This window comes from Dasypus novemcinctus, chromosome 24, assembly GCF_030445035.2.
Source record: "Dasypus novemcinctus isolate mDasNov1 chromosome 24, mDasNov1.1.hap2, whole genome shotgun sequence".
Lineage (NCBI taxonomy): Eukaryota > Metazoa > Chordata > Mammalia > Cingulata > Dasypodidae > Dasypus > Dasypus novemcinctus.
In genome coordinates, this window is record NC_080696.1 from 39,902,287 (window position 1) to 39,922,432 (window position 20,146).

The following is a 20,146-nucleotide window of genomic DNA, read 5'->3' on the forward strand; positions in this document are numbered from 1 at the left end:
TAGCATCATATTGCATGGTAAAAGATTTAAAGCTTTCTCTCTAAGATCAGGAACAAGACAAGATGCTGACTGTTATTCAACACTGTACTAGAAATTCTAGCTTATTAGGCAAGAAAAAGAAATAAAAGGCATTCAAACTGGAAAGGAAGGTGTAAAACTTTCTCTATTTGTAGATGACATGATTCTATATAGAAAATCTTGAAAAATCCACTACAAAGCTACTAGAGCTAATAATGAATTCAACAAAGTACAAGATAAGGAATAATTTCTACCACATTTTGTGGAAAAACAAGGTATAGAATGGTGTGTCTAGGATACTATAATTTGTGTTTAAAAAAAGTAGTGGATTCGGGAGAGCAGATGTAGCTCAAATGGTTAAGTGCCTGTTTCCCTTGTATGAGACCCTGGGTTTGATCTCCGATACCTCCTAGAAACAAGGACAAACAAATGAAAAACAAAAACAACTCTCATTGGGGAGCAGATGAAGCTCAGTAGCGGAATGCCTGCTTCCCATGTATGAGATACTGGATTCAATCCCCGGTACCTCCTGAAAAATAAAAAATTTAAAAAAATTTAAAAAGGGAGTGGATTTATAAACAACAGACCCTCCATTATCACTTAGGCCCAGTTTAACCTCTTTTTTTTACAAATATCATTTGTATAAGGGCATAAGATCAACACACAAAAATCTGTGGTGTTTCTATACACTAGTATAGAACAATCTGAAGAGGAAATTTTTAAAATTCCTTTTAGAACAGAATTAAAAGAATCAAACTCTAGGAATAAATTTAACCAAGGATGTAAAGCACTTGTATGGAGAAAACTAAAAAACACTCCTAAAAGAAATCAAAGGTGACATAAATAAATGCAATGCCATTTTCATGGATTGGAAGGCTAAATATTGTTAAAGCACCAATTCTACCCAAAGTGATTTACAGATTCAACACAATCAAAATAAAAATTCCAACAGTCTTTGTAGAAATGGAAAATTCAATCTTCAAATTTATAAGGAAGAAAAACAACAACAACAAATATTGTGCTAAATAAAAGAAACCAGGTACAAAAACTATACAAAGAATGGTAAGGGGCCTAGAACAGGCAAATTATAGTCTCCTAGATACCTTCTATACCTTGTTTTTTTTTAAAAAAAAGTATGGTAGCGGGACTTCATCAAAATTTAAAACTTTTGTGCATCAAAGGACTTTATCAAGAAAGTAAAAAGACTACCTATAGAATGGGAGAAAATATTTGGAAACCATATATAAGGGTATCCAGAATATATAAAGAAATCTTATAATTCAACAAGAAAAACAGAAACAACCCAATTAAAAAATGGGCACAAGATTTGATAAAGCATTTCTCCAAGGAAGATATACAAATGGCAAAAAAGTTCATGAAAAGATGCTCAACATCATTAGCCATTAGGGAAATGCAAATCATAAGCACAATGAGATACCATTTCACACCCACTAAAATGGCTACCATTGTAAAATGGAAAATAAGTGTTGAAGAGGATATGGAAAAAAAGGAATACTCATTTATTGGTGGAAATGTAAAATGGTGCAGCCACTGTGGGAAACTTTTTGATGGTTTCTCAGAAAGTTAAGTATAGAATTACCTTATCACTCATTAATCCCACTTCTAGGTATATACCAAAAGAACTGAAAGCAGGGACTCAGTTATTGGCATACCGATATTCATAGTGGCATTATTCACAATTGCCAAAAGATGGAAGGAAACCAAGTATTCATCAACAGGTAAATGGATCAACAAAACGAAGTATATGCATACAATGGAATTATTTAGCTGTAAAAGGAATGAAGTTTGATACATGTGACAAAACATGAATGAATCCTGAAGATACCATGTTAAGTAAAATAAGCCAAACACAAAAGAACAAATATAGTTTGAGCTCACCGATAGGAAATAATTAGAACTGGAAAATCATAGGGTCAGAAACTGTAATATAGGTGCAGCAGTTAATATCAAACTTATCAACAATATCAGTTTATGAATGCCAAAAAAGATACTGGATTATGTTAGGAAACTAGTCTGTTCCTCTGGTCATATTTGATTGTATTGGATTCAGAGGTTTCATATTTACTTATCAACTTATCATAATTGATAAAATTATGATTAGGGCTTTGATTGGGCCATGTCAGTAGGACATTGAGTCCTTGCCCCTCTGGTGGGCAGGGACTCATAGAGAAAACTAAACAGCAGAGAAGTTAGTTGGAGTTTTGAGCTGGAGCCATGGGAAGTAAACATGCAGAAGAACACGGAGGAATAGAGACAGCTTCATAGATATGGCAGAGGCCCCAGGAAGCAAGAGAGCCTAAGAGTCTACAGCTGACCTTGTGGAGAGAACAGAGCAGCTGAGCCCAGAGAAGAACAAGTCCCGGGAGAGAGATGAGACTTATCCCAGCCTGCAGGTGATACTGGAAGAAGCTGGGCCCATGGAGCCTTAAGAGGAAGAAGGAGGCCAAACCTTTGCAGATGTCAGCAGCCATCTTGCTCCAACACATGGCAACAGACTTTCATGAGGGAAGTAACTTACGCTTTACAGCCTGGTAACTGTAAGCTTCTATCCCAAATAAATACCATTTATAGAAGCCAACAGATTTCTGGTACTTTGCATCAGCACCCCTTTGGCTGACTAATACAACAGGTTACCATAGGCAGGGGTGGGGGTGGGGAATAGGGAGTTAATGCTTAATTACTACAGAATTTGTTTGAGATGATTGATAAGTTTGGTAATGAATCATGGTGATAATAGTACAACATTGTGAAGGTAACCACTGAATTACATATTTGAATGTGGTTAAAAGGGGGAATTTTAGGTTGTATATATGTTACCAGAATTAAAAACACACACATAGGACTGTACAACACAATGAACCCTAATATAAACTATGGCCTATAGTTAATAGTCTAATTATAATAATGTTTCATCAACTGCAGCAAGGTACTACACTAATGCAAAGGGTAAATACAGAAAATTGTGCATGGAGGGGGTATGATTTTTTTGTAAACCTACAACTTCTCTAAAAAAACAACAACAACCTGGAGTGATGGTAATGGGGGGGTGTTAAAAATAACGCCATGAATTTATAATTGTTGAAGCTGGAGGATGGTTATGATTTTGTATATTTTGAAATTTTGTATAATTAAAAATTTTTAATAAAACATAAATAACAAGTTTGCTTATCAGACATTCAGAAGACGTTCTATTAAAGATGTTATTATCTGTTTAAAAAATACAGTAAAAAGTGAGTCTCCGTTCTCACTGGCATTCTCAGAGGCCATCAGAACCAGTTGGTAGACTATTGTTCACAGCATATATGGATATATGTGCGTACACATACATACACACACAGACTTACCTAGTAGGCAGTTTTATTTGTTTTATTTTTTAGGAAGTATTGGGGATTGAACCTGGGACCTTGTATGTGGGAAGCAGGTGCTCAGCCACTGAGCTACACAAGCTCCCCCTCTAGTAGGCAGTTTTTGTGTTAAAAAAAAAAAAAAGATTTATTTATTTATTTATTTCCCCCCACCCCCTCATTGTTTATACTTGCTGTGTGCTGTGTCTTTAGGAGGCACTGGGAACTGAGCCTGGGACCTATGATGTGGGAAGGAGGCGCCTAATCGCTTGAGTCACCTCAGTTTCCTGCTTTGTTGTATCTCTTATTATGTTTTTTCTTGTGTCTCCTGTTGCATCAGCTTGCTGCACCTGCCCATCACATCAGCTCACTCTCTTGCTCATTTTTTCTTTTTCTTTAGGAGGCACTGGGAATCTCTGTTTCCTGCTTTGTTGTGTCTCTTACTATGTCTTTCTTCTTCTGTCTCTTGTTGCATCATCTCGTTGTATTAGCCTGTCACATCTGCCTGTCGGGGCAGCTCACTGCCTTCCTTAGGAGGCACCAGGAACTGAACCATGGACCTCCCATGTGGTAGGCAGGAGCTCAGTTGCATGAGTCACATTTGCTTCCCTCCGACAGGCAGTTTAAGCAGAGGGAAATGTTTGCAGTGGAGGAAATATATACAAGGTTATAATTAGAGAGTTAATCCAGGGCAGTGTCTGTAGGTCATCATGAAACCTTACAGAGAAATACAAATAAGGAGAAAGTTGGAAAATGCTTGCATTCTCATTTTATAAGTAAAGTGAGCCAAGAACATAGCTGGAAACTGACTAAATGGATGAGTCTACCTGAAACAGAAGGGCTCAAGAATCATGCCTCAGAAACTTGGTAGTGGCCCCATCTCATGCTGGATATACTAAGGTGAGTAAAAAGTAAAGCAACAGTAATGAGAGATGAACTGATCTAGCCACCTTGAAGGTCTAGATAGAAAAGCTTGATATAAAAAAGGGAAGAAATGTTATTTGTATAAAAGGGGTAAAACTGGGCCTCAATGATCATGAAACCTCTTAGGCAAAGCTGTTATATATAAACACATTCTCCTTTTTAAACACAAATTATAGTCTGCTAAACACATCATTCTATACCTTGTTTTTCCATGTAAAGTAAGGCAGAGCTCATTCCTTATCAGGACACATGGAGCTGTCTCATTTATTTACACTACCATCAACAACATAAACGAGAGAGTCTCTGTTTCCCACATCCCTGGCTAGTAAAAATGATCGCCTTTTAGTTTTTGCTAATCTGATAAGATTAAAAGAAGTGGGGTATTATTGTGGTTTTTCTCTTTTATTAGTGAAGATGCATTTTATTTATGTTTAAAAGCCAATTTATCTGCTGTAATGGCTTTATAAGCCCCTACCCCCCAAGAGGTGGCATGGTACTTCCCGACTGTATTGTAAGTATTAAAGGCATGTCTACTCCTAAAAAAAAAAAGCCAATTTATTCCCATTTCAAAGCAATATAAACATTTGCTTGCATATACTGAAAATGAACTTTTCAGCCTTGTGACAATGAACCCATCATCTATGCCCTCACATATCCCCCCACCTCCCGAGATAGCTCCCTGGTTTGTCTGCTGGTTGTCTGCTCACTGTGTCTGCTTATCTTCTTTCCTAGGCACTGGAAACCGAACTTGGGACCTCCCATGTGGCAGGTGGGTAAGGGTAGCCACATCTGCTACCCCTCTCACATATTTTAAATTAAATACACACTTTATTTATAGTGAGGATGTTCTTGCTTGTCAGAAATCATTAAAATACCAGCCTTAGTGTTCCCTGCAGGCCTATTTGAAATAGTTTCTAACATATTCAAATGCAAATACCCTAAAGTCTCATTCTTTCACAGGAGGCACTATCAGAAGGCCTCAGAAGTAACTACTTGGGCTAATCTGTTTCCTGAAGGTATTCGACACCAAGCTTCCTCAGGTTACTCAAGATGCTGTGTAGTTCTTTTTTTAAAAAAAGATTTATCTATTCCCCCCCCACCACCACCATTTTTAAAAGATTTGTTTATTTTGTATAGTTCTTTCATGGTGGCTTTTGAGCAAACGATTCCTCCTCCTTAGAAGGATCCCTTTCAGTCTCCAAATCTAAAAGGCTAAGCTTTTATCCATCCTTCAAGGACTGGCTGAGATACCTCCTCATTCTGAAGCCTTCCCCATGCCAAGTCAGAAGTAAACCTCCCCAGTTTCTGAATTTCTTTAGGCCCCTCACTGTGCCTCTCTTAAGGCAGCCTGGTATTATAGAAAGAAAAAAGCTTCAGAGTCAGGCAGATCTGGCTTCAAATCTCCTCCCTTGCTATGTTATTAACCATGTCATTATCTGCTAGTCAATTCATTCTCTTCTCCTGTAAACTACAGTAATACCGCCCCCCATGGATTATTAGATTGAACTGATTAATAGGTACAAAGTGTTCATCTTAAATTTAGTAGGCAGTCAATGAAAGTCAGATCTTATTAATCATTCTTATTTATCCTGTGCTATAAGAATATTTCTTGTGCATCTCATATCCTCCTATAGTGAGGGCCCCTGAAGAACAAGGGCCATATCTCATATACCTATTGTACAATAAGGACCAAGGTTGGCCTCTGTCCCACATTCTGGGAGAAACCTACAGCTATTTTACATATATGGAATTTCCCATGATAGAAATGTCTTTGTTATTCACGGTGGGCTCTCTAGACCATATCTCTTAGTTTATGCAAACGATATTACTCAAGGAGGGGGATGGACATGCTAGAAAGACCAAACGTGAATAAAGGATTGGGTTAGCCCTCCTGAGAGAGGGGCTGGAGATGGAGTTCAACCACATGAGTGTTGAATCAATCATGCCTATGTAATGAAACCCCAAATTACTCTATGTATGAAGTTTGGGTGAACTTCACTGATTGATAGATACACTGATGTGCCAGGAGAGTGATGCAACCTGACTCCACTTTGTGTTTGTGAGCCTTCCCAGATCTCGCCCTTTGTATCCCTTCTTTTAGATGGTCCCGATTTATATCTTTTTTGCTATAATAAAACTGTAATCATAAATATAATGCCTTTTTTTTAGGAGGTATCAGGAATTGAACCCAGGACCTTGTACATGGGAAGCAGGCACTCAACAACTGAATTATATCCTCTTCTCCAATGAGAGGTGGTTTTTTCGTTTGTTTGTTTTTAGACACCTACCAGGGATTGAACCTGGGACCTTGTACATGGGAAGCAAGTGCTCAACAACTTGAGCTTCATTGCTCCCCAAGTATTTTCTTTTTTATTTATTTAGGAGTTACCGGAGATTGAACCCAAGACCTTGTACATGGGAAGCAGGAGCTCAACCACTGAGGTACAACTGCTCCCCTAGTATAATGCTTTCTTGAGTTCTATGAGTCATTCTAGCTTTCTGCTGAACCTGAGGAGGTAGTGGGAACCCCTGAATTTGTAGACAGTTGGTCGGAAGTGAGGGTGGCTTAGGAATCCCCAAACTTATGCTAGTGTGTGAAAGGCAGTCTTGGGATTGTGCCCTTAGTCTGAGAAATCTGACCTAACTCCAGCTATTTAGAGTCAGAAGCACATTGTAGTTGGTATCAGAGGTTACTGCTTCTTGTCTTCCTGGTAACACTTTGCATAGTCATTTATAAACTACTTTGTTTTGTTTTGTTTTGAGGTACCTGGGCCAGGGATTGAACCTGGGACCTTGTATATGGGAAGTCAGCACTCAACCACTGAGGCATATTGGCTCCCCTGGACTGTTTTTTCTGTTTGCTTGTTGTTTGTTTTTGTTTTTAGAAGGCACCGGGAACCTGGGACCTCCCATGTGGAAAGTAGGCACTCAACTGCTTGAGCCACATCCACTGCCCACGAACTGGTTTTTAAGGTCTGCAGTATAAACCAAGTGTGTTGTATCTTCAGGAAAGCACCCACTCTACTCAGCAATATACAGTGGAAACATCATGGTCTTTGAGACATTCAGTTAAAGACATCAAATTAAAACACAGGCATTTAACTTCATTCCTTCCAAAAACATCATAAAATTAGAAGAGGAAAAAAAAAAAAGTCCTTGGAAGCCACAAACCCACAAGGACAAACACAACAGTAAAGTGCAAAAAGTAAAATTCTGAAACTGGGAAAGCAGAAAGAAGACTGTAATCACTCACTTGATGGACCCAATAAGGCTGTTAGGCTGTAAATGGTGAGTAAGAGCAAATGAAGTAAATGAACAATGGAGCCTGAAAAGGTTTAAATCTGTTGGGATCAATTATCTCTGCAAATGAAGTATAAAGATGAGTTTAACAAAGGAGGAATAGTTAAAAAGTTCAGTTTAAAGGTGAAAGATTTATACAAAAAGTTCTGTTTAAGAAACTGCTAACTGGGAGCAGATATGGCTCAAGAGGTTAAGCATCTGCTTCCCACATGGGAAGTCCCAGGTTCCATCCCTGGAGCCTCCTAAAAAAACAAACAAACAAACAAACAACAAGCAAACAAATGAAAAAAAAAACCAAAAAAACCCAACTCAGTGAAGCCGATGTGGCTTAGTGGTTGAGAGCTAGCTTCCCATAAATAAAGTTCTGGTTCAATCCCTGGGCCGGGTACCTCAAAAAACAAAACAATAAAAGAAACAGCTAATCATGAGGAAGGCATAATAATTACAAACATGTATGCACCTAAAGACAGAGCCCCAAAAATATATGAAGCAAAACTAACAGAATTTAAGAGGGAAATAGATAATCCAACAATAATAGGTGGTGACTTCCATAAGCTACTTTCAATAATGGATAGAACAAGTGGGCAGAAGATTAGCAAGGAAATAGAAGACTTGAACAACACTATAAATTAGACTTAAGAGAAATCTATAGAACACCCTACCTTAACAAGAGCAGAATACACGTTCTTCTCATATGTACATGGAATACTGTCCAGGAGTTAGGAAATAAAATAAGCCTTAATAAAACTTAAAAGGGGGAAATGGATTTGGCTCGACCAATTGGGCTCCCATCTAACATATAGGAAGCCCAGGGTACAATGCCCAGGGCCTCCTGGTGAGGGCAAGCTGGCCCACGTGGAATGCCCTTCTGCGTGGGAATGCTGCCCGGGGTGGGAAAGCCACCCCGTGCAGGAGTACCAGCCGACGTGGAGAGCTGGTGCAGCAAGATGACGCAACAAGAGATAGAGAGGAGAGAAAATATAAGAAGACGTAGCAGAACAGGGAGTCAACATGGCACAAGAGAGTAATTGCCCCTCTCCCACTCCAGAAGGTCCCAGGTTCGTTTTGCGGAGGCACCTAATGAGAAGAGAAGCAGACACACAGAAGAACACACAGCAAATGGACACAGAGAGTAGACCACGGGGGGAACAGGAAGAAATAAATAAAATAAATCTTAAAAAATAAAAAAATAAAACTTAAAAGCCATACTATGTTTTTGACTACAGCGGAATGAAAATAGAAATCAAGAACAGAAGGATATTTGGGAAATTGAACAAGAGATTCCTAAATAACCAATGGGTCAAAGAAGAAAACACAAAGGAAATTAGAAAACACTTTGAGATGAATGAAAATACAAAAATTTAAGGTATGCAACAAAGCAGTGTTTGAGAGAAATTCATAACTATAAATGACAATATTAAAAAAAGAAGAAAGGCATCAAATCTATAACCTAACATTTCAACTTAAGAAACTAGAAAAAGAACAAACTAAACCCAAAGCAAGCAGAAGGAAGAAATAAAGATCAGACCAGAAATAAATGAAATATATAGAAAAATAATAGAAAAAAATCAATGAAATCAAAAGTTGATAATCTAGACTGACCGGGGCGGGAGACAAGAAAAAAATTACTAAAAATGGGAATGAAAGAGAGGACATCACTATCAACCTTATAGAAATAAAAAGAAAAACTAAAAAAAATTATGAGGAAGTACTATGAACTAAATGTCAACAAATCAGATAAAGTAGAAAAAATGGAAAAATTCCTAGGAAGACAGACTACTGAAACAGTCTCACGAAGAAACTGAAAATCTGAGTAGACCTAAAAAACAAGTAAAAATTAAATTAGTAATAAAAAACTTTCTCCATGAAAAGTTCTAGCCTAGATGTTTTCACTGGTGAATTCTACCAAAAGTTTAAAGAATTAACACTAATCCTCACAAACTCAAACAAAAAAAAAGAGGAGAGAATACTTCTCAAACTCATTCTGAGGCCAAGTATAATCCTAACACCCTATGAGAAAACTATAGACCAATATCCCCTATGAATATAGACACAAAATCCAACAAAATACTAGTAAACCAAATCCAACAACAGATAGAATGGTTTATATACCATGATCAAGTGAGATTTAACATAGGAACACCATGTTGTTTCAAAACATGAAAATCAATCAAAATAATATACCACATTCAAAGAATAAAATACAAAAATCACATGTATACCACAATACATACAGAAAAAGCATTTGAACAATATTTGTGATGGTCTGAAGCTGTACTGTACCCCAGAAAAATCATGTTCTTAAAGCTAATCCATTCCTGTGGGTGTAAACCTATTTTAAGTAGGGTCTCTTGATGAGGATATTCCATTTAAGGTATGACCCAGAGTGGGTCTTAATCCTTACTGGAGTCCTTTATAAATGGGATGAACACAGAGAGAAGAGAAAGTCATGGTAGCTAGAAGCTGAAAGCAACAAAACCTGGAATAGAAGGGAGAGGGAGTGGATGGGGCTCAAGTGGTTGAGTGCCTGCTTCCCATGTATGAGGTCCCAGGTTCAATTTCCGGTACTCCTAAAAACAAAATAAACAAATGAAAAAGCCAACTCTCACTGGGGTGTGGATATAGCTCAGTGGTTGAATGCCTGCTTCCCACATATGAGATCCTGGGTTCAATCTCTGGTACCTTCTTTAAAAAAAAAGAAAAAGAGAGAGAGATAGAAGGGAGACATCAGCAGACACTGCCATGTTCCTTGCCATATGACGGTTTGGGGGGAGAAAGCATCTCCTGATCATGTCTTGATCTGGATATTTTTATGGCATAAGAACAGAAAGCTTGTAAGCTAACAAATTCCCATTGTAGAAGTCAACCCTTTCTGATATATTGCATTTTGGCAGCCTAGCAGATTAAAATGTCTTTCATGTTAAAAACACTCAACAAACTAGAAATAGAAAGAAATGTCCTCAGATAAAAGGCATCTACAAAAACCCATACCTAACATCATATTTAATAGTGAAAGACTGAAAGCTTTCTCCCTAAAATCAGGAACAAGAGGTTCTAGCTGGGGAAACTTTGGCAAGAAAAAGAAATGAAAGTTATTCAGATAGGAAAGGAAGAAGTAAAACTACCTTGATTTGCAGATGGCATCATCTTGTATACAGAAAATCCTAAGGAATTTCCAAAAACTATGGCTGAAGCTTATAAACAAGTTCAGCAAGGTTCCATGACACAAGATCCAAATATACAAAAATCAATCGTATTTCTAAACAATAGCAATGAACAATTTGAAAATAAAATTAAGACAGCAGTTCCATTTACAATAGCACAAAAAAAACACAGTTGACTCACCATATTAACAGAAAATATGTTCTATAAAGCCACTACAAATATTGAAGTGAATACAAGGGGAAACAGGGTTAGGTTCCTGTAAGCTTCTAGTCACAACATATAAAACAGCATAATCTTGTTTTATGTGTTTCTGTTTAAAGACGCTTTATATTTAATATATAGTTGATTTATTAACATTCAGCTCATGACCAACAGCACCATAACTCATGTCTGAATGAAGTTTATCTAACATACATATTTTCTCTGTAAGGCACATCATAGCCTTCCTGCACTTAGGAACACTAGACAGCACTTCAGCGCTATACTTGGGAGACACTGTAACAGCAAAATCATCAACAAAAAAGCATACAAATACAAGAAATGTGGCATTAAATATATCATAAAAGGACACAATATGAGAGCTGAAAAAAGAAGGCAGAGTTTTGCCTAGTTTGACCTCAGCTAGAAGTTGTGCATCAAGCAAGTCATATGTCTGGGAAATGACCACTAAGGTGCAAAGTATTGGTTTTGGGGTTACAAATCAATTTTAGTAAGTAGGTGAATCTGCAAATACAAATCTGCAAACAATGAGGATTGACTTTGCATAGATATAAATATAACAAAAGAAGTATAAGACTTATACACTGAAAACTATAAAATATTGCCAAAAGAAATTAAAGGAGACCAAAATAAATGGAGACAGTCCCATGTTCATGGATTAAAACAGTATTGTTAAGATGGCAATGAGCTCCAATTTGATCTACAGATTCAATACAATTCCCTATCAAATTCCAAGCTATCTTTTTTGAAGAAATGGATAAGCTGATCATAAAATCCATATGGAAATACAGGAGATCCAGAAGAGCCAAAACAATCCTGAAAAAGAACCAACTTGGAGGACTCACACGTCCCAATTTCGAAGCTTACTACAAAGTTATGGTAATCAAGACAACTGTGATCTGGCAAAAAGCCTGATATATAGCAATGGAATAGAAATTAAAGTTCCAAAATAAACTCTTTCAACAAGGGTGTCAAGACAATTCAGTGGGGAGGCCTGGACCCCTACCTCACACCATATATGAAAATTAACTCAAAATGGAATAAAAACCTAAATGTAAAGGCTAGAACTATAAAACTCTTAGAAGAAGTTCTAGCAGTAAATCTTCATGACCTTGTGGTAGATAACAGTTTCTTAAATATGATACCAAAAGCTTTAAGGGGAAAAAATAGATAATTTGGACTTCATCAAAATTAAAAACTTTTTGGTTTCAAAGAACACTTAAAAAGTGAAAAGAATGGAAGAAAATATTTGAAAATCATTTATCTGATTTAAAAAAAACCTTGTATCTGGAATATATGAAGAACTCTTTAATAAATAATCCTGTTGAAAAATGGGAAAAGGACTTGAAAAGTTACTCAGAAACATTTGTCATTGTGATATGCATATTTAACCACAATGAAATACCATTTCACACCCACTGGAGGGATGACTATAATAAAAAAGAGAGACAATAACAAGTGTTGGTGAGAAGTGGAGAAACTGGAACTCTCACACATTGCTGGTGGGATTGCAAAATGGTGCAACCACTTTGGAAGACAATCTGGCAGTTCCTTAAAAGGTTAAACACAGAGTATTACCATGATATCCAGCAAATCTACTCCTAGGTATATACCCAAGAGAACTGCCAACATATGTCCATACAAACACTTGTATATGAATATTTATAGCTAATTGTTCATGATAGCCAAAAAGTGGAAACCACCTGTAGCAGTTTGATATTACTGATGAATTCCAAAAAGAAATACTGGATTATGTTTGTAAACTGATCTTTCCCTCTGGGCATATTAGATTATACTGGATTAGATTATACTGCCCTCTTGTGCCAGTAGGGCATTGAGTCCCCACCCCTTGGTGGGTGGGGACTCACAGATAAAACATATGACAAAGGACAGAGCTGGAGGGTTCTTAATGTTGGAGTTTTGATGTTGGAGTTTGATGCTGAAGCCTTAAGCTGGAATCCTGGGAAGTAAGCTCACAGAGGAAACAGAAGCAAGCCCCAGGAAGAAAGGAACCCAGGAAGCCTGAACCCTCGCAGATGTCAGTAGGCATCTTGCTCCAACATGTGAAAACAGACTTTGGTGAGGGAAGTAACTTAGGCTTATGGCCTGGTATTTGTAAGCTCCTACCCCAAAAAAATACCCTTTATAAAAACCACCCAATTTCTGTATTTTGCATCAGCATCCCTTTGGCTGATTAATACACTACCCAAATGTCATCAACTAATGAATGGATAAATAAAATGAGGCATATCCATACACTGGAATATTAGTTTAAAAAAAAAAAAGTGCTGATAACACACTATAACATGGATAAGCCTTGAAAATAATATGCTAAGTAAGAGAAGTCAGACTAAAGGCCATATATTATATATTCCATTTATATAAAATGTCCAGAATAGGCAAATACATAAAGGCAGAAAGTAGATTAGTGGTTGCCAGGGGTTGGGGTTTGGGGAGAATGGGAGTGACCACTCCTGGGTATAAGGTTTCTTTTAGGGGTGATGAAAATTTTCTGGTATTTGTGGTGATGGTTATATAACTCTGTAAATATACTAAAAATCACTGAATTGTACATATTTAAAGGGTGAATTTTATGGTATATGGATTTTTAAAAAAAGATTTAATTAATTAATTAATTTACTCTGCATTGCTAACTGAAAATATTTAAGGTTTTTTGAATATTGTAATGTCTTTTTGGAATTCAGAGGGTGGAGTGTGGCACTTTGAGATTATTTATGAATTCCAAAAAGAGATATGGATTATGTTTGTAAACTGGTCTGTTCCTCTGAGTGTGATCCCCTTTGATTGTATTAGATTCAGTGAGATATCTTTGATTCAATTATGTTAAGATTAGAGCTTTGATTCCACAATGTCAATAAGGTGTGACTCAAGTTAAGTCCCTTGATGGGCTGATATTAATGGGCACTCAGTTAAGACACACAGGTTTTTTTAAAAAATAAATAAAAAATATATTTAAAAAATTAAATAAATTGATTTAATAAACTATGTGATTAGGAAAAAAAAGAAGACACAGAAGAAGACACACAGGAAGAGAGAGCTCCATAGATGCCAGAGGAGAGAACTCTGTCATGACAGGGAAAAGAAGACGCTTTGATCCCATGGTCCTGAAAAGAGAGACAAACCCCATGCCAGCCTGTAGCTAAGAGGTAGGAAGGCTGAACCCTCACAGAGATAGGCAAACCATCTTGCTTCAACACATGGTAACTGACTGCTGAGAAACCAACTTTGAGTTGGACTCTTTAGGACGTTGTACCTCTACGCTTTTACCCCAAACAAATACCCTTTATAAAAGGCAACAGATGTCACCATGCCCTTTAGTTGACTAATACAAGGTAAAATAACCAAAAAATCCAGAAGGCCCCTGATTTTAGCAAATAATTGCCATGAATGAAAAAAAAAATTTCCTAAGAGCAAGAACCTATAACTTATTTTAGAAATGCTTCCCCACTATACTAAGGGCTTTTCCCCATCATTTAAGGAGCCAGATGATATAGAAGATACGGAAAGAGGTAGCTATAGAACATAATCTTCTAAATACCCTAAGTACCTTTACTGAGCTTAATCATAATACTGTCAAATTGCCATGATCTCACTAAGGATTTCTATTTGCTGTCAGTTAAAAATACAATCCTAAATACAATTTTATTCTTTCTACTGGTTGCATTGTCTGTTTTCTTTGTTACTGCAGTACAATACACAAATTATTTAATAACCTAACCAAAAAAATATATGTATATACGGGAAGACTGCTAGGGCTCACTAGTCATTGGGAAAAACATCTGTGCCAGTTATCAATTTATGGTTTCTCAGACTCAAATCCACTCTTCTTTGTGATACTGGCATATTTCTTCCTTTACCAGTCCTTGTTTTAAAACTTAAAAAAGGAGCCAGTGACTATGTCAGGAACCCTTCACAGAGCAGCTCCAGCTACACTTTGGGCCCATGTTCTCCATAGCCAAGTGCAGCTTCCAGGAGCTCTAGCCTTCTTTCTAAGCAACTGTTTCCCCTACCTGATGAGCAGCTCTAAAGCCAACTACGGCTCTCCATTTCTGACAAGTTTCTTCGCTATTGATTGGCAGGCTTATGTTTTCTGTGGAAGCCATGCCCTCTTTGAAGATGTATGAATCTCAGTCTTTGTAGTGGGAGCTCAACTACATTTTTAGTTCCTTCAGTATCCCTGTTTCTCAGCCTAGGGGCAGTAGCTGCAAAAAAACCAGAAAACAAAAAAACAGAATCTGGAAATAGAAGTGCCTTGTGCCTTCCTGCCACTGTTGCCTTGCAGCATCCCTCCAGAGTCCTTTATTTATAAATTCTAACACTGCATCAACTGGCAAAGGAGAAAGCTTTACAAGATCCAGTTTCAGTGACAAAACAAAACAAAACAAAACAAAAAACAGGGCAAAGAAGGGGAGATTTGGACTGAAAGATGGTAAGTTAATAAGTGGTACAATATTTAATGTGAAATAAATCAAAACATGAAAAAAGCAACTTGGAGGTAGCAAAGAAAAAAATCTCAGAGGAAAAGTCATTGATGTTCTCACTGAATAAGATACTGTTTTCAATGAAAACAAACAGGAAGCTATTAAAAAAGAGTTGGAGAACAAAAAGTGTTCTTAGAATTTAAAAAGAGCAGACAGAAAATCTCAACAGAAAGGGTAGAAGGCAAAGCTGAGAAATCTTTCAGAAAGTAGAGCAAATGACATAGATGGTATGGCGGTTTGATATTATTTATCAAGTCCAAAAAGAAATACTGATTATGTCTGTATACTGGTTTGATAACCTCTGGCTTGATAACCCTTTGATTGTATTCAGCTGAGACATCTGATTAAATTATGTTAAGATTAGGGCTCTGATCCAATCAGGTCATTAGAATGTGACTCAGCATCAAGTCCCAGCCCCTTGGGGATAAAACAGATGCTCACACAGAAGTAAAGAGAGAAGGAAAACAAAGAAGCAGATATGCAGAAAGAGAGACTGCTCCATAGACATGGAAGAGAGATGAGCCTGACAGTCTATAGCTGACCTCATGGAGAGACCAGAGCGGCTGAACTCAGAAAGAAAGTAGCCTTGGGGAAAGAAACGAGCTTACAGCCAGCCTACAGGTGAGATCGGAAGCTTAGACCACAGAGTCTTAAGAGGAAAAGAGGAAAGCAGAACCCTTGCAGAGATCACCCATCATCTTGCCTCAACATGTGGCAAAAGACTTTGGGTGAGAAAGTACCTCTTATGTTACCTTTATAAAGGCCAATAGAGTTCTGGTACTTTACATTAGCACCCCTTTGGCTTATTAATACAGATGTAAAATAAGAGAAAAAAAGATAAGAAAATTAGAGAGGCAAACCAGGAGATCCCAATGCCCAAATAATAGGAGATCAAAGACAGAGGATATAGGGCAAGGAAGAAATGACATAATTCAAATAAACTTTTAGAATTGAAGATTCTGAGTTTCTGGATTTTCAGGACCCACCTGAATGCCTAAACAGTGGACCAAAATAGATTTATCAAGGTACATCATGATATAATTTAAAAATATCAAGACAAAGAAAATATCCTACATGCTTCTAGAGAAAAAAATGGTTTCACACCAACAACTGAGAATCAGAATAGCAATACTGGAAGCTGGAAGTCAACAGAACAATGCTTACATAATTCTGAGGCAAAAAGACTTTCAACCTAGTTTTTATACCCAGTTAAACTATCACTGAAGTTTAAAGGTAGATGATAATTTTAGACATGCATTATTATGAAAGATATGTTCTGTAAAAATGAGGAGTAAATAAAGAAAGAAGATGTGGGATCTAGGGAATAGGAGATCCAATGGAAAAGAGAAAAAGAATATCCCCAGGAAAACAGTAAAAGGAGATTCAGGGTAACACAGCTGTGCAATAAGCAAAGAGGGTATCCAGTCCGAACAGGATCGAGGAGAATGTTTTGGGAGCGACTTCTTCAATAAGTTGAAAATGACTGAGTAACTAGTTTGTTTGAATGTATTGACTGGGAGATTTATATAACCAAGGGAGAGTTTGACAGCTGAATTATTTATAATTATAATAGAGCAAGCCACTAATACAAACAAAAATAAAAACAAGACAATTATTAACTCAAGAGAACACAAAATGCTACACAGAATAGGAAAGGTAGTCATGGTTCTGCTCGTTTTTTTAAAATTGTCTTTTATTTAGTAGATAGATCATACAAAATGTTACGTTAAAAAACATAAGAGTTTTGTGTAATCTATTTATCTTTTAAAAAAAGACAATAAAAAGTAAATCTTTAAAAAAGTAGAGGAGAAAAAAAAACAACATAAGAGGTTCCCATATACCCCACGCCCCACCCCCACCATGGTTCAGCACTTAATAACATTTATTAATGATGCTGTAAATGCTAGAAAATGATCTAACACAAATTATAACCGTATTGCCAGGATGGGTAATGAGAAATACAAATGTGTGTCAGGGGGACATGGTGCGTCTAAGTGAGAGATAAATGTTCTTCCATTAACAGAAAATTAACAGATAATGCCTACACCTGAAAAACTGAAAGTGGCAATATAAGCATATTAGGGATGGAGGCAAAGAGAACTGGGTGCACATGTCCAAAAAGACATGTATAAGACTACTCATAGCAGTTTTATTCATAAAACTAAAAAACTAGAAACAACCCAATTATTCATTCCCAGAGGAGTAATTTGTGGTATAATGAACTATGGATATAAGCAATTACATGGATGAATCTGAAAGACAATATGTTGAGCAAAAGAAGACAGACCAGAAAAATAGCATACTGTATGATTCTACTTCATATGAGATTCAAGAAAAGGCAAAACTAATATATAGAGGTAACAGAATAATGAATGCTTTGCTTGAGGGTAGGAGGAGGTTAGTGAGTAAGAAAGGGCAGGCAGAGGGAAACGGATTTGATTCAACGGATAGAGCATCCACCTACCAAATGGGAGGTCCAGGGATCAAACCCAGGGCCTCCTGACCTGTGTGATGAGCTGCCCCACACGCAGTGCTGATGCGCACAAGGAGTGCCATGCCACATAGGGGTGTCCCCTGCATAGGAAAGCCCCACGCACAAGGAGTGTACCCCATTAAGGAAAGCCACCCAGTGGAAACAAAGTGCAACTTGCCCAGTAGTGGCACTGCACACACGGAGAGCTGACGCAGCAAGATGATGCAACAAAAACAGACACAGATTTCCAGTGCTGCTGACAAGAATAGAAGCGGACACAGAAGAACACACAGTGAATGGACACAGAGAGCAGACAACTGGGGGAAGCGGGGAAGGGAGTGAAATTGAAAAAAATAGAAAGGGCATGCAGAAACCTTCTGAAGTGATGGAAATATTGTACATCAGGATTTGGGTGGTTATATGAGCATATACATAAAAAGGATGGAGAAATGCACTTATGAATTGTGCCCTTTACTATGTGCAAGTTAAACCTCAATTAAAAAGAGAGCAATATGGAAGCAAAACCCAAAGGAATCAGCTTAAGAGATGAAAGTGATTGTTTCTAAGAAGCATAAAATAAGGTGGGTGAAAGAGTCATTGTAATGAGTATTATAGAACTTCTGTATTCTTTCCAATACAAGTGAACTTATAACTTTGATAGAAATATAATCTAAATAAAAGAAAAGACTATGGCTTTTGGTGTTAGTCTGACCTGTATTCAAATGTCAGTTCCACTATTTACTTTTTCGATAAGGGTGGCAAGTTAATGTTGCCTCTCTGGCCTCAGTTCCCCCTTCTGAAAATAATGCTAACAGTACCATGTGAAAAATAACTGCAGTTGTACATCTAAAGTATTTATTAACAGTGCCTAGTGTATAACCAGTACTCATGAAATGCTAGTTTTATCACCTACCATTTTCCTTCAAATAATAATGCTTAAAATTAACTCTACAGACAGCAATTGAGTGCACATTATCCCTATTTATATTGTTTTCATCTCCCCTCTCCATATACCTCACAGCTCTCTGATCTCACTGTTCATTTATTCCATTATGCTTCATAGGTCATTCAACTAACATTTTGCAAAAGAGGACTGGGGGCCACACCACGCCTACCACCAGATGCGTTCCCTCCCCTTCCCAACAATTATCCATGAGATAATTATCGCTTCCTCTTTGTGGACTTCAGTTTTCTCAGATGATCTCTAAGATGCTTTACCACTAACATTTCATGGTTTCTTTTCCCCCTGAAATTTCTATTTCTGTGAAGCCCTTCTCATACCTTATTATGGCTCTAAAGATGTTTGGTGAGGCACATGATGTTGTAAACATTACCAGATAGATTGCTCCTTACAGGGAACTGATGAGGGGAGATGAAGTCTTCTCTCCTGTCTCCAAATGCTAAGAGTCATGTGGCAGTGAGGTATGCCTCTCCCATGGACTGGCCATTGCTAGGTCACATGCATCTGATACTGTACCAGAGGTGTCATCTGCTATGATCAGGTAAATTCTGAGGTATTCTCTTCTTTCCTGAGGTAAACTATTGCTAGCCAATAAACACAGCTCTCCTGGATGGACTGAGAACTTACCTGCCCAAAATGATGAGCCAAAATAATGTCCACAACATTGGTTGTCAGTCCTGAGAGCTAAAAGGTTAAAAAAAAAAATCTGTGTCAAGGGAGTAAGCATACATAAAAAGTCATTTAGCTGTCTACTTAAGATTGGTGTACTTTAGTATATACATACACATATAAAACTCCTTACAAAAAAACCCAACTTGGGTTCATACATTTTCATGAGACAGTGTGTCCAAGAAACATAAGAACAAGAAACAACTTGGAAGCAAACAACTGAAGTCTCCCTTCCAGGCTAATAACACAGACTACTGTGAAATAGGTGGCTGGAAGAAACGCTGGCCATTCCTTTGAAAACTTGAGACCTGGATAGAACTCACAGCTATTTGCTACTTCATTCCTACTTGCATTTGTTTTTACACTGCATTTATGGTTGATAGGGATGCAATCCCTCCCAAGACATCCAAGAGACAAAACAATGTATTTTTTCTTTCTTCCAGTTTTCGCTAACTTCATTTCAGGGTGTGGGAGGAAACAGCTGTGCTATGTTTACAGAATGTTCTTGCATTTTGAACATTTTTTCTTCTAATTTTTCCCATTTGAAAAT

General features: G+C 37.3%; 1 protein-coding gene across 8 annotated transcripts in view; it reads right to left on the reverse strand.

Moving 5' to 3' along the window:
- The window catches only part of NDRG3 (NDRG family member 3), a 117,373-nt gene that overhangs the window by 18,528 nt on the left and 78,699 nt on the right, over positions 1-20,146 (reverse strand). For all 8 annotated transcript variants that reach the window (XM_004459038.3, XM_058287037.2, XM_071211699.1 and 5 more), the window contains one exon: positions 19,555-19,611. In XM_004459038.3, the coding sequence (XP_004459095.1) occupies positions 19,555-19,611 (57 nt within the window). The remainder of the gene's footprint in view (positions 1-19,554; positions 19,612-20,146) is intronic.